The 15,448-nt window shown below is 42.4% G+C and overlaps 1 protein-coding gene across 1 annotated transcript; it reads left to right on the top strand.

Annotated features, from left to right (window-relative positions):
• The first annotated feature begins 112 nt into the window (after positions 1-112).
• LOC124233165 (alpha-defensin 1-like) lies at positions 113-947 on the top strand. Its single transcript, XM_046650315.1, has 2 exons — positions 113-287; positions 835-947. The coding sequence occupies exons 1-2, from the start codon at positions 113-115 to the stop codon at positions 945-947; spliced, it is 288 nt and encodes a 95-aa protein (XP_046506271.1).
• The last annotated feature ends 14,501 nt before the right edge of the window (positions 948-15,448 follow it).

Below are 15,448 nucleotides of genomic sequence, written 5' to 3'. Positions count from 1 at the left end.
TGTCTCTGAGCCTCCTCCTCTAAGACCTATAAATACAGGTGACTCTGTGCTCCCCACCCACACCGGCTCCTGCTCTCCCATCCAGATCCTGACCTCCAGTTGACTCCCAGCCATGAGGACCCTCACCCTTCTTGCTGCCCTTCTCCTCTTGGCCCTCCAGGTCCAGACTCAGAGTCTTGAAGAGACAGCCGACCAGGTTCCTGCCCAGGACCAGCCTGGGGCCGAGGCCCAGGACATGACCATCTCCTTTGCAGGAGATGAACGCTCCGCTCGAGAGGCTTCAAAAAGTGAGACATCAGCCATCTTACCATGGGGTCTGCAGTCCCAATGTGCCACAAACTAGCCAAGAAATCTCTAGAAAATGAGCACTTTAGATTCAGAGGTTCTTCAAGGGTTCTTTGTACACCAAAGGGTTTGAGTCCATGACTCAGGCATGTGCAACACAGCAGCTTCATCAGCAGAGAATAAACAGGCTGTTACAAGGGCCTCAGTACATGGAGGTTGGGATCAAACTAGGTTTGTGGATGAGGTGGGGTGAGGAGTAGGTAACCCTGAGTTGAGAGGTGGATCGTTGGAGAAGGCAGGAAATACACATGTACATGATAGACAAGGATCAGAAAAAAAATTGAAATTCCGTGCTGCTGATACGTACCCGGTAAGACTTCATGTGAATTATGATAAAAAGTTGGATTCCATCCACCCTAACACGGCTGGTACTGTCTGTTGTAAGCACACACATCGCCTCTTAGTACATCCCCATGAGGCTGGCTCTACATTCACTCCCTCCCTCCTTCCCCTTTGCCTGACCCTCTCCTTCCTTCTGATGCCTTCCAGGACTAATCGTCTGCACGTGCAGACGCCCCTGGAGCTGTCGTTTGGGTGAACGCCACTCTGGGACCTGTAGAGACAGGCAAGGCCTCATTTACAGGCTCTGCTGTCGTCGCTGAGCTTGTGCATGGAGACTGAAAGCAGCGCGAGATTCCATTTGATAACCCGGAAAATGGTTTACTCTTTGTACCTTCCACCTTTTCTTAATGCCTTCTCCAAAATAAACTTTAAGCATTAAACTCAGTGTATCTGGCATTTTTCTACTCTCTCCTTTTTTTGCCTTTTCACATGGCTTATTTCTATGGTTCACTTGTATAGAGAATTCTGCCCAAAATGGTCTTCGTTAAATTTACTGGTGTTTGAATCTCAGTGCTGAAAAATTAGAGCATCATACCGCAATAACAAAAATGGCAAAAATGAAAATAATTATTAATTTCAATTTTTTATCTGTAAAATTTGGTTCATTCATAATGGTACTCAAAAGAAGGAAGTAACTATGAAAAGTACCAGAAGATGTTGTTTACTCAAGGAAAGGTGGATCGAATAGGCTATGTTTATTTGTCCCTTAAATTTCAGACGTGAGAGGGCATTGATATATATGAATATTGTTCTTGCTTTAAGCAGGTATGTTATGTATAGATACATATTCTTTTCTAACTGTTTCAATAAGAGAGAATGAACAAAAGCTTCACTGAGCTACAAGTCGGGAAAAAGTAAGAACTGTAGCAAAACCATAAAATACCAACCAGCATCAGTGGTCTCAATTAATGCCCAGACAGAGGGGGAGTCCAGAAGCTAGTCCGTAGAGGTGGTCATGCCCAGTGGCCAGTGAAATAGTGGCTCGTCCTTTGCACCCCAAAAGATAGATTAGGCCAATGTCCAATGAAGGAGTTGGTCTCAACTCTTCACCTCTTCAAAGACATTGAGACTATTAATGATAATAAACCCCTACTAATTTTAATAAAATTCTGGCAAGAAATAAATGTTTATAATAATGCTAATGAACCAACTCAATCCATCATAATGATGAGACAATTGCTCATACACTTACAGTCATGCAAAAAATTAAAGAACATCTTATCTATCAGAAAGGCAATTATCTCAATTTAAAATTTCTATAAAAGGCAGGGATTAAGAGTACCATGACATAATAAAAGAAACCATTTTATTACAAAAAAGGTCTTCACCTGATAATAACCAGGGGTTCAAGTTTGAATCATCCTGGAGACACACCATGTACCTTTCGTGATGGAGAGTCAGCTGTTTGACATCCAGACCTGCACGGCTGCAGAAAATCAGGTGACCACACAAATCAATGGTGTCTGTCTAAACTGCATGCATTAGTCAGATTCTCCAAAGAAATACAACCAACAGGATGTGTATATACAGAGAGATTTATTTTAAGGAATTGTGATTAAGGAGACTGGTAAGTCCAAAATTGCAGGGTGGGCCATCAGGCTGGAGACCCAGGGAAGAGTTGATGCTGCAGTTCAAGTCTGAAGGCAGTGTGTGAGCAAAATTCCTTCCAGCCCAGGGGAGGTCCGTGTTTGTTCTATTCAGGCCTTCAGCTGACTGGATGAGGTCTACCCTCATTATGGAGGGCAGTTTGCTTTACTCAAGGTCTACCTATTTAAATATTAATCTCATTCACAAAACACACTACAGATACATTAGACTAATGTTTGCTCAAGTACCTGGGCACTGCGGCCTAGCCAAGCTGACAGAGAAACTTAACCACCACACAGGACCTTCATTTGTACTGGGCAATCTTCTCAGTCCCCCAAGTCCGACTTTGCTCTCATTCTTCAGAGGGGTGCAATAATATCTTCTTTCCACTGTATTCTCTATCATATTTTTTTTTCCAAAATTCATGAACTTAAAATTTAAAGACGTCTTTGATCTACATGGAAATGTCATGCGATAGAGGTTTTGCTTTGTTTTATTTTGATAGCTATCTATAATTGTGTAATAGATACCATCTTAGAATCAAGAAAATAGGATGATACTGGTTAATATCCATGATTCACTTCACTGAGTCAGCATTGCTCTGACTGCCTCAGCTGTCCCACCAGGAGGCAGGAAAGAGATGAACTTCAGATCTGAGAGATGAGGAAGGGATACCTGGTACATGGTGACCAGTAGTCAGTCTTAGATCTGTTGACTCAAAAGTTCATGATCTAGACACCATCACTTCCAAACTGTGTAAAATCTACTTTAGAGAAAATTGATGAGGTTGCAGCCTTGAAGGGACTTGGAACAGCGAGCCATGGTGCTACCGTTCTTATGAGGAAGATGAAAACTCAGCTCAAGAGGCTCCAGGTGAGAGATATCAGCATCAGTGTTTTAAGGAAGAACAGAGACTGTTCTGGTCTCAAGATTGCACAACTATGTCACTGTTAATACCTCATTTAATTTCCCAGGCCCTCAGTTTCTTCATCTGAAAACTGAAAGTTTTGGCCTCAATGGCCTCTCAAGGGTTTTCTTTTTCCATAGAATTTTGACTTCAAGACATGTGGAAAAGTCTTTTAGGCTGGAAAACAGCCATGGACAATATGAAAGAGATGAGCCTGGCTGTGCTCCAGTAGAACTTCACAGAAACAGTTGGAGGGTCAGACACGACCCATGGACCATAAGTTACTGACCCCTAGACTAGACCTTACTCTGTTTCAGGAGAATCTGGAAGCAGAGCAAAAGCAAAAGGGGCAAGTATGTGAATGTGTGTGGATGTGGGGATGGGGAGGTCAAGTGTGATTACAGCACGGAGCTCTTATAGATAAGGCTGTGAGGGCTCAGGTCCTACTCACAGGCATCACTCAGCCAGAACTCCTGCAGTCTGAGGAATGAGCATTGCAATAGCCCTATCTGGACCTCTTGATGTGCCTATTCTAACTCAAATTTAACTTCTCCAATTCTCCTTTCATCCACCTCCCCGGGAACCTGGCAGATGCTTCCTCTTCCTCCAGGCCACCTGTTTCCAGCTATTGCAGAAGAGGACCTATCACTCTCAGGAGCATCTCTTGGGGTCTCACCTCTTAGTGGTGTCGATCACAGGCATTGTTGTCATCTGGCTTCTTCAACTGATGCACAAAAATTCAAGACATGGATCGAAGGCCTGGAGGGAACAGTAGGCACCTTCTGTATCTGTCCCTGAGCTTTTTTCCTCATCCCAAAGAATTTCTTAACAACGAGCTTCTGTTTCTGCTTTTTTGATGTTTGATAGATGTATAGTTGGGACTAATGTAAATGCCAGCAACAGATTTTTGACTAAAACTAGCTTAAAAATAAATTCTGGGTCTAAATATTTAGGGAATTCAAGGAGTGATGTTGGCCTCAGAGACAAAATTGTTTAATTGAGCAAATGATACTGAAGGTAGGTCTGGCGATCTCTCTCTCTCTATCTCTCTACCCTTTCATTGTCTATTGTCATTGTCCCTTTGTGTGTCCAAATATCCTCTTCTAATAAGGACACCCTCAGAGTGGATTAGGGCCCACTCTAATGGCCTCATTTTAACTTGGTCACCTCTTTAAAAGTTCCATCTCAAAATACTGTCTTAAATGAGGCACTGAGTATTAAGGCTTCAATTTGTGAAGTCTAGGGGACACGATTCAGCCTATAATACTATTTTGTGATTTTATATTTTTCTCTCAACTCCTGTCTCTCTCTTAGACACCAGGAAGTGAGCCCTGTGTTGCAGGGATTTCTGTCTTGTTTGTTAGCTGCTGTATCCTCAGTGCTGGGAATAGTGTTTGGAACGTAGAAGAAACCAGAAACTCAATAAATATTTGTTGAAGAAACACATCATTCCTTTTTTCTTAACTTATCCACCAAATTACCTAAAGGTGAGAAATAAGATTAAGTTATTGTTTTTTCATTTATTTCCCTTATAATAAAAAATATCCTCTAAACATTAATTTTAAAAACCTCAGACCCCAAGCTTTCAGGCTCAAAGTCACGTCATGGTCGCCACCAAACCAGCCCTCAAGGTCACCCTCAGATCTTTTCCCTTGTGTCTTGAAATCTGAGCCTTTGTTTGCACCCGCCTGTGAGCCTTTCCACACTGTAGGCCCGGCCTGGACAGCAGCTCAGTGACCACGTTCCTGCTGCTCGCTGTCAGAGAACCCAATACTGACTTCCTAGATTGCCTGCCGCCAGGTTTTCCTGAATTTCCAAGGTGTGAGGAGCTGGGAATACCCCTTACTGTGTATATCTGTAAGTCTAGCCTTTGCTAGGCTCACAGCTACCTGTGGTTGCCAGACATCAAATTTTGATGCCAGGGATGGTCTTCATCCTCGCACCTGTAGCTGGACCTAGCAAAGTTATCAGAACAAACCCAGCCCTCCTGATGTAGTGAGCACGGAGGATATCTCTTCTGACATTGTCTCTGCAAACATTAGTGCTATGAGTGAGCACCATCACCTTCTTTCTGAAATTTTGTGAGGCTGAGAGTCAGCCCCAGGGAGAAAGTACAGTAGGTATGTAAGAAATGGCACCACCCCAACTGGAGTGCTCTGAAACTCCTCCCAGACACACCCCAAGACTTGTAATGATTCATTTTCCCTTTCAAGGTTGTCACTGATGCTCACTTCTGTAAGACTCTATCCACATGTGCATGCCCAGAGTGGGTGGAGAAGCACATGGTGTGATTTGCATTCCTGAGCTGCCTCCACATGCCTCTGGGCATCCTCCCTTCCTTCTCTGGGCTGGGAGCCACTGCAGTGCACCTTGAAAGTGTGTGGGAGCCTTTCACTCCTCTCAAATGCCCTTCCTCTGAGACCTGCCCGTGTGGGGAGGAGGGGAGGGACTCCTTTGCACGATATCGATATCGTAGAGGACATTTGTAGCTCCCTCCAGGGACCCTAACTGAGAATGAGCTCAATGAGTGCTTCTTGGAGAAGAACAAACTTTCCCAGAGTGTAGACTTATACTAAAAAATAAAACAAAGCAAAAACCAACAATAAAGAAACAATGTTCCTTGATAAACTGAGGCCAGACGGGAGGGAGGAATAAGTAGGAGAAAGGAGACGTTATCTTGGTTTCATCTACTACAGATGAGGGAGATTTTGCTTTCTGAAGCTGGAGGGCCCTGCTTGGAAAACGAGTTTTCCCACCAGTCTGTTGCCAGACAACCTGCTTAAACATAGAGAGAGAGACAGACGCTATGTGAACGAAACAAGTCAGCTCACGTGACAATTTGTCAGAAACAAACATCCTCGTCCCTAATGTCTCCAGCCTTAGCATTTGTGAAACATGCTAACCAGTTTTATCACCTTATCACAGTATTTAACCATTTTTGTCAGTTTTTCAGAATCTTGAGGTGTTTTGCTATTTTCCTCTGCCTTTTGCTCTTTGATGTCTCATTCTTTATCAGTCAGTCTTTCCTGGGCCAGCTGTCAAAACAGCAAATTTTTAAAAAGCATACAAACCACATATCTAATAATAGAAAATGCAGCAGATAAATCACCATTTGTCAATAAACTACACATAGCATGATATCACTTTTATTTAAATATAATAAATAGATGCCAAACAGGTGCCAACGACTCTACAGGAAACAGTAGTTCTCAGACGGGCTGGGTTACAGTTGGGTCTGAGAGTTGTCTTTTAATCTATATTTTTGGATTTCTTTCCTATGTTAAACATGAATTGATTTTGTAACAAGAAAAAATGGAAGGAAAAATAAAAGAAAGGATCTAAAGTATATTTAGGATACCTTAAATTGTCAAACTCATTTTGGTTAGCTATGCCTATTCTGGCAGCATTTTCAAAGATTTTTCAATTGAAAAAAAAAGATTCAAGTAGTCCCTCCATAGGAGTTTTTCTAAGTAAATTGTATTTACATTTTATCAATTTCTGGATTACGATTGCTAAATCTAATGTGGGTACATATGAAATGTGTCTCAGATGAGTGGAGGGAGAAACGCACTGAAGATGAAGCAGACACAGGAAGCCAACAGGCAGGGGTCCTCGTGGCTGGGAGCCTCCTGAGGGGGGAGAGCACCCAGGAGGGAGACAGGAGCCCGGGCTTCCCTGGAGGGTGAGAGGCATCCAGCCCTGTGTGGATACAAGTCTGAGGGGAGCAGGAGCAGAGGGTTATGAGCCACGGAGAAGGCTCTACCCTAACATGCGACGTCTGTGTGCTGCTGGGCTAGGGCTTTGACGGCCAGACCTTTGATCACTCTCTGATCCTGCGGCTCCCCTTCAACACCGGCTATTTGTGTTGACAAAGGCCCATATTGCCCTCCCTGCTCCCCATCTGCCTGGCTGTCACCAGCAGTAACCGGGACCTCTCAGCATCATCTGCTCTCTGGTATAGCCCGGGACACAAAACCTTCCTCCAAAACCAGATCTGTTGATGCCTTAATACGTTGGATATCTTCTTTCAGGCTCATTTCCCTGCACCATTCTTTACAGCATGGTCAAGTTCATTCCATGTTAAATTCTGAACTCATAGGTCAGGGGAATTCACGCCCTCTCTCCACAGGTTTCCATGTTACAGATGTGTGCACGGTGTTTGTCCTTGCCCTGAAGATAGGAGAGGCTGGATCAGACTCAAAGTGAAAACAAGAAAAACGTTTCCTCAGGCTTCATTGTAAATGGCAGGCGGTTTGAAGTCAAAGGACCATAGTCAATGGTGACTTGATACAGTAAGAAAAAAAAAGGAAAAGGAAAGTTATTTGGTTCTAAAGTATTATTTATGATCACATTAAAAATTTGCAATAACTTCCAATAATGTCAGTAGAATTTTCTAGAAATACTGCTTCCAGAAGAAAGCCTAGGAGAAAGATGATTGTTGGCAGGGTAACACTGTGTTCTAGGCTGAGTAGTGAGCTGGATGAGGGGTCCTGGTCCCGAGAGGACAACTGGCATCCCAGGCATGTTCTGGGTCACAGGCAATGCCCAGCTCTGCCTGCTGCTCCAGAGACTGGATGGTACTTTTTAAACTATCCATTCTCTTTCCAGATTTTCCAATCATGCAAGTAATTTTGGGGCTGGAGAAAGATGAAGACAAAGAGAGGCTGAAGATAAAATTTTCTCCAGTAAATGAGGATTCAGGGTGATCAACTGCATGACAGAATCCGTACAGAAAAGTTAAAACTGGAAAGAAGTTTTAAGTTTAAAACAAAACAATTTTCCCAAATTGCCCCACAGTCATCACTACAGATTCAGAGAGAAAACCTGAGAGAGGCAGATTGGGAGGCAATAGTTGAACTCCATATGTCAAGCTCAGGAATGTTCCATGAGAGACAGGAAGGCAGGGAGAATAGAGAGGCCATTCTACTCGGCCCCCAGGCAGAAAGAAGACTGCACAGTGGAAGCTGCAGTCATCCATGTGGGAAATTCAGTCCAAGGTCATCCAGTTCATTTGTTAATTCACATGGATGTTCAGATATGTTTTTATCATTTACTTTATGCCAAGCACTATCCTAAGTGCCTAGGATGTATCATTTGATATGATCGTGTGTTGATGATAAAATCATAAAATGACAATAAGAACATTTATGAGGTTTTGACCATGTGCCAGGCATTGCTCTAAGCACTTTGCATGGCTTTATCATTTTATCCTCACGACAGCCCAATGAAGTCGAAGAAACTGAGGGGCTGAATGGTAGCTTCCCAGATACACACACAGGGCACAAAGGCCCGAGGCAGATGGGGTCCCTCCCCTCAAGGGTTCTCCTTCAGCGAGTGGGAAAAGAATAGACACAAGAAGCAGGCCACGCTAATGGCCTTCCTGACTTATCGCTGGCATTTTTTATTAGTTCTGATTCTTGACTTCTTTTCTTACTTAAGAAGAATAAGTTGTCTTCTTTTCTTCCTTCCTTCCATTGTGTCTGTTTTTTTGAATTATTTTGTTGGTATATTCTTCCAGTGGCAAATATTACATCTTTTAAACAGATACTTAAATGAGTATTTCCCTGTGAATATTGAGTTGATCATCATCCATTATCCCCACCTTCTCTTTGTACTTGATCAATTCCCAAGTCTTGTTGAATGTCTTGGGAATTGTTTTTCCAAATGGTAATTATTTTCCTTTGTTTAATACTCTTTTCTGAAGAGCCTTAAGATATACAGTCTTATCAGCCATTCATGGAAAATTAATTAAAACAGATTATAAATAAGTTTTACTGAGTCTTTTTTTTTTTTTTTTAACTCTGTTTCTTTACTCTCATGTCTTCCTGTTTGGATCTTTTTGTATTTTATTGGTTTGTGTCCTTGCACAATATTGTTCCAAAGGGATTCATGCTTAACAGTTTCCTGAGTCTGGAACATTCAAAAACAGAGCATGTGTCCATATAATTAGTATTATATATTACTTCAGCATAGAATTCTACATTCAAGTACTATTCCCTCAGAAGTATGAAAATGAAATCATAACCGTATGTGGCAAGTGCGAAATCCCATATAGATCTGATTATCTCCCTTCGTTAGACACTTCTTTAGAAGTTTGTACTGGTATCTCTAGATGTCTGAGATGTCCTATAACACACATGCACACACTTTCCCTGGTAAATATTCAGGCAGATAAGAAATAGGCAAGGTTATCGTGTTCCTGTTGGACATCAATCATGACATATGAAAAGCAAACAGGGACACAATGCAAACAGATGCATGATGAGGGAGGGGCAGCCAGATCAAAAGAACATCAAAATGACTCTGGGCGCAACAGCAGGATCTCAGGTCTCCCCACCCTCACCTAGTCACACATTCAGGGCAACACCTTCTTTCCTCCAATCTTTCTTCCATAAATACAGGATGACTCTGGGCTCCCCATCCACCCAGTCTCTTGTGAAGGGTTTTGTGTACATAAATTTTCAAATCTTTTGGGTACATGCCAAAGATCGTGATTGCTGAATGGTTAGTTTTCTAAGAGACCACCAACCTGTCTTCCAAAGTGGCTGAACCATTCTGCATTCCCATGAACAATAAATGGGAGTTTCTGGTGCTCCACATCCTTGCCTGCATTTGGTGTTGTCGATGTTCTGGATTTTTGCCATTCTAAGGTATGAATGTGCTTACTTTGAAAGTGTCATATTATTTTGGATAATCTCTCCTGCTCCTAATATGCCTCTATATACTCATCAGCTACAATGACGGGGTCCATGAAGGGCTATGCTGCTTCACTCAGAGGAGCTGAAACATAAACACCTCTAGGATTCTAGACAGATCCCTTCAGTGACCAGTTTCTCCTTAAGGTTAAGATTCTCGTTTCTCTTAGAGCACTGTTCAGGGGGTCTAAAGAAACTCCATGGAGTAGGATTTCAAGGTTTTGGGGGAGAGTACCCCATTCTCAATTGCCCTGGCTAAAACTTACAATAAGAAATAAAATGAATGTCTCCTTAGACCCCCAGCTATTAAATTAACACCAAGTCTTCAGCCAACAGAGCATCAGGTAATGCCACCAAGACGGGCAAGAGATGTATTTTACCCTTCAGGCAATGGGGAGATATGACTATTATGCAATGAGAGATCCTGTATTGTCATCTGGAAATACAGAGTCAGAAGACAATTGAGTAAGGCACTGCCACTTTCATCCTCCTCAGTTTCTCTAAAGTTGTGGAAATTTCTTAAAACCTCACCTCATCTGGAAACCACATCTTTGGCCTCCAGTTTTCCCCTCTTAGCTGTTTATCATTTTCTATAAAAAGTGGCCTGTGCTGGGGCAGGCTCAGTAGCATAGTAGTTGAGTTCCCATGCTCCACTTTGGGGATCCAGGGTTTGCCAGTTAGGATCCTGAGTGTGGACCTACAGGCTGCTCACCAAGCCATGCTGTGGTGGCGTCCCACATAGAAGAACTAGAAGAGCTTACAACTAGGATATACAACTATTTATTGGAGTTTTGGGGAGAGAAAATAAAATGGAGGAAGATAGATTGGCAACAGATGTTAACTCAGGGCCAATCTTTCTCACACATACACACACAAAAATGACCTGTGTTTACAGCTGATTTCTTTACTTAGATAGGGTTCTGCCTGTGGGAACTTAACAGCTAAAATGTTCTTCTCATTTTGTATTGTTCTATCTCTTTCAGTCCAATTCTGTATAAGTTCTTTAAAAACTTGATGGGCTTCCTGTGTATAAGTTATAATCAACCCTATTAGAAAAAAGCCAGCCCACACTTCTTTCAGAGACAGACCCTTCACTTCTGAGCTGAACATTAGGGTGCTAGGAAGCCATTAAAATTCAGAGAAGCCTTATCTCTCTTTTTTTTTTAAGATTTTATTTTTTTTCCTTTTTCTCCCAAAGGCCCCCCAGTACATAGTTGTATATTCTTTGTTGTGGGTCCTTCTAGTTGTGGCACGTGGGACACTGCCTCAGCGTGGTTTGATGAGCAATGCCATGTCCGCGCCCAGGATCTGAACCAACGAAACACTGGGCCGCCTGCAGTGGAGCACGCGAACTTAACCACTAGGCCACGGGGCCAGCCCCAGAAGCCTTATTTCTAGATGAAAAAAATCTCTTCTTGGCAGTTAAAACTTTTTCAAGGTTGCTACAATGTTCTTACAGGCATAGCCTTGAGATCAACCCTGAAACCATAGTTAAATGGGAATAACTTCAATTTGATGTTTGCCCTATGGTCACTTTTTATTTTGTGAAATTTTGCCTTAAAAGATTCAAGATGAGAAATAGTTTCATTTTCAAGGTTTAACTAACATCTCCATGAACTCTTCTAAGTTTCCACCACTAGGTCCCTTGGTGGGACTTCTACCCACTGCTGAGTCCCAACAACAATGCTTCCCCTTCAAGGTTTGTTATGGCAACATCCCACTTCCAGGCACTGAACAAATTGCCCCAGAAATTATCAGCCTTAAACAGTAGCCATTTCATTGCATCTTACAGTGTTGTGGGTCAGGAATTGGGCAAGCCTTGACTGAAAGATTCTTCTTCACGTCTACTGGGGTCATTTGATGGCTGAGCTGGAGGGACAAAAATGGTGCCATTCACGTTCCTGGCCCCATGGTGAGCTCTTGGAACCATAAGGCCCAGCTGGGTCCCTCTCATCCATTAGTCTAAGGATCTCTCAGGTGGTCTCCAAAGGAAGGCAGAATTCTGCCATGGTGACTCGGAAGCCAGCAGAAGTTTCTGGTCCTTTAATCATCAGAAATGACAGTGGTGGGAGGCAAAGAAAACTCTGGTGTGGGAGATTCTTCAGACTTCATTGGGTCTTATGACAGGTAGGCATTTCACCTACCTACTGAGTAATGGCAGGAAGAGAAAACACCTGTACAGAAATGAATATATGTTCGTGTATTTCAAAGGAGAAGGAGGATAAAAGACAAGGGAAAGGCAGTTTGGAAGACAAAAATGATAAGAAAAGAAATTTTGAAGAAAGAAGACAGGGTAGGTGTGTGCAATCTCACTTTCCACATTTGTTTACAAGTTCTGATGACCTGTATGAGACATAGATTCTTCTAGATCCTATGAAAGGGAACATATTTTTGTCCAATAGCTAAGAGCCTCATGCTTTGGTTTGATCTAAAACAGACTAAAAAGATTTTCTCTTTTCACCTTTGATGAGTGTCACAGAGTCATCAGTAGCTGCAAAAATAAAAGCTGAGAATTCTTCTAGCTTCAGGGGACATGATAGAAGATGTCCACGCTGAGCCACATCTTCTCCACCAGCACTGCCTTTGGGGTCTACTACCTGAGCCAGGTCATCAACACTCATGGTCACAGCACACATGAAAAATGTCCGTTGAGTACTCTTGGGTGTCAAGAAAACCCACACTGTGGACGGTCCAGAAAAATCTTCCCAAAACATCATATTGAACACAGAAAGTGCTTGAGGGAAAGAAATGCTTACTAGCTCCTATCGCCCAACTCTGATACACTCCTATTTTAAGGTATCTGTAGTGTAGCTCTGAATTCCTTATGGAGTGTGAGACAATGGAGAAAGAAGCATAAACTTGGCTGGATTCAGAAGTCCTGGGTTCATGTGACAGTGCGATTTCTACTTACCCTCTCCCATCCTTCGGTCCTTATCCTCAGTTAAGGAGGTTTGTCTACAAGGTCTCCAAGAAACTTCCCAGTCTTATATCCAATCCAAACTCATTGCTTTTCTCCATCTTCACAAGCTCCTTTCCCAGTCATCACCACCTCCACGCTGCCCTATTGAATGTTGTCGGCACTTTCCTTCTTCACTCCATTCTCCAGACACAGAAACGAATCTCTCCCCTCTCTCCTTGCCCAAACCCTGTTCCTTCTTCCAGGACTTAAAGGCTTTACTGTACCCCAGCTTCATTTTACCAAAGTAATGCACAACTTGGAACACTTCTTATATTGTGACCTCCTATCAATAGAGAAATCACCAATGTCACAAACTGCTTGAAGGCTTTGTAAACAGGAGACCTGGGTTTCCAAACCAGCTCTAGTAAGTGCTTGCTGTTTACCCTTGGATATATCATTGGAATCCTATAGGTCTCAATAGCTTCTTACGTAAAGTGAAAATATGGTTTATTCTTTCCATGTAGTGGGATGAAGACAGCCTGGTGCCTCTTCACAGAAGTGCTGTTCGTTGAGTAACTACTTTATGCCAGGTAGCGTTCTTGGGATACAGAATAGCATTTACTGAACTAACATTAGCTAATATTTTTTGATTACCAAGTATTCTTCCTCCACTCTCATAATTATTTCCCCAAATAACCCTATTAAGTAGATGTTATATTTAACCATTTATTTATCTATGTTTTGCAGACGGGAAAACGAATTTTAGAGAAGTTATCTCACTCAAAGTCATGAGAGATTAGGAAACAATGTGATGTTAAATCTCAGAAAGTTAGTTTCTATACACATCATCAAATGTAAGTTTTGGAGGGTTATTTGTCTTCTGGATCCAGAACCTGAAGGCTGTTGGTCATCATATGTTTGCTGGCTGAGGGACTGGATCGGCTTTTATAGCCTCACCTTAGTATATGACTCTGTAAACCTTCTCGTTTGAAATCTGATGTGAAGACCTTGTGACCTGAGTTTTTCTCACCCTTTGATGGCTAAGGAAAGCATACTATCAAACATCATCAGCCAGAATTCACATTTTCAATAATTGTGAAATAAAGATTTCACTGTTCTCAGGACAAGGTGCTGGGAGTACTCTTGACCTGTCTACAGACTGGGCTGTCCAATAATATAATGACCAGCAGAACCAATGCATCAAAGTCTCCAGGATGCATGGTACTGGAAGGCGACACAAGACCTCACCCCCTGCAAGTGATCCATATGAGATTCAGCTACTCCTCTGGGTTAGGAGGATGCTGAGCTTCTAATAGGAGGAAGGAGAATTAGCCCCATAGGTGCACAAGTTGGTTGGATACAAGAGCAGACATAATGGGCCATTGGAAATGGATTTTGTGTTTAAATTGCAATGCTTGTATATATGGTTATGATTTGGGGAATACTGCAGCACGGATGGACAGAGGAGAAGAAAGAATACAAAGGCTCCCTCGTTTTCTAAAGTTATGTAGATGTTCCTCTGATCTAACAGCCCCACCCCTGTCCGCCTGTCCTCTCTACTTCTGGGTGTCTATATGTACCATTCCTACATCAAAATGATAAGGATCCTGATCACCCCCATGGGAACGTAGGGCTCCCCTAAGAGGTGTCAGCAAATCGGATGGATACTCTGACTCCTAGCATCGGACGTGAAAAGTCATTTCCATTCCAAAAAAGCACTAACACATGGAAGACTGAGTTTTACAAATTTAAGTTGGAAAGAATTTTTTACATGACATAAAAATCCAAAGTTTCTGCACAGCAAAAAAGAGAAAAAGTGAAAATGACAAGCTCACATTTGTCAAAAATGACAAATTAGAAACAATTTCCAGTACTTATACCACACAGCTAATTCTTGAATTTACAAGGCTATCCTACAAATCAACACAAATAAATAGGCCAATAATTCCATTTCCCAATACAGGCAAAGAAGAAAGGACATTCCAGAGAAAATAAAGACAAATACTTCCAAGACATGAAAACACGTGGACCCTGATTCCCGAGAGAAACGCAAACCAAGAAGACACTGAAATCTCAATTCTTACCTATCAGATTGGGAAAGACCAGAAAGGCTCACTGTCTGTGGATCAGCTTGCTTTCAACCACAAACACCAGGAAAACCAATAAACAGGGGTTTTACAAAGAAAAAAGCTTGTTTTCCCCAAGTCACAAAAATCTGTATGTGGGCAGTCCGGGAGGGGAGAAGGTGGTTCAACTATGACCTCAAGGACCCAGCACCTCCTGTGCACCTGCTCCAGCATCCACATCAAGTAAGTGTCCTCTTTGGGGTCAAGACACACCTGCTGCAAGTCCAAGTGCTACTGTCATCCAAGCAGAGAGAAGAGGGAAGTATGAAACAGTTGCATAACATGGAGGTTAAGCAATAAGAAACATTTATATCATTATTTAAAAAGGGTTCCATTCATAGGGATAACATTTCATTGGTCACAAATCTGTAATTGGCCAATCTGGGCTGCAAGAGAGACTAGGACATCACTTATTTTTAGTGAGCACATTGCTGCCTAGATCCTAGGCAGGAAGAAAGGATGATGGAAATTGGCTAATCCCAGGGCATCTACAACACACTCCATTGTGAGAGGGGACCATTCAGGCTGGTGAATTACTCTGAGTGCT

This window comes from Equus quagga, unplaced genomic scaffold, assembly GCF_021613505.1.
Source record: "Equus quagga isolate Etosha38 unplaced genomic scaffold, UCLA_HA_Equagga_1.0 155512_RagTag, whole genome shotgun sequence".
Classification (NCBI taxonomy): Eukaryota; Metazoa; Chordata; class Mammalia; order Perissodactyla; family Equidae; genus Equus; species Equus quagga.
Note: the sequence above shows the minus strand (reverse complement) of the source record. Positions and strands in the feature narration are given on the sequence as shown.

Coding starts and splice junctions, on each gene's coding strand:
- LOC124233165 (XM_046650315.1), top strand. CDS start 113: ATGAGGACCCTCACCCTTCTTGCTGCCCTTCTCCTCTTGGCCCTCCAG. Junction 288..834: donor CGCTCGAGAGGCTTCAAAAA/GTGAGACATCAG, acceptor GATGCCTTCCAG/GACTAATCGTCTGCACGTGC.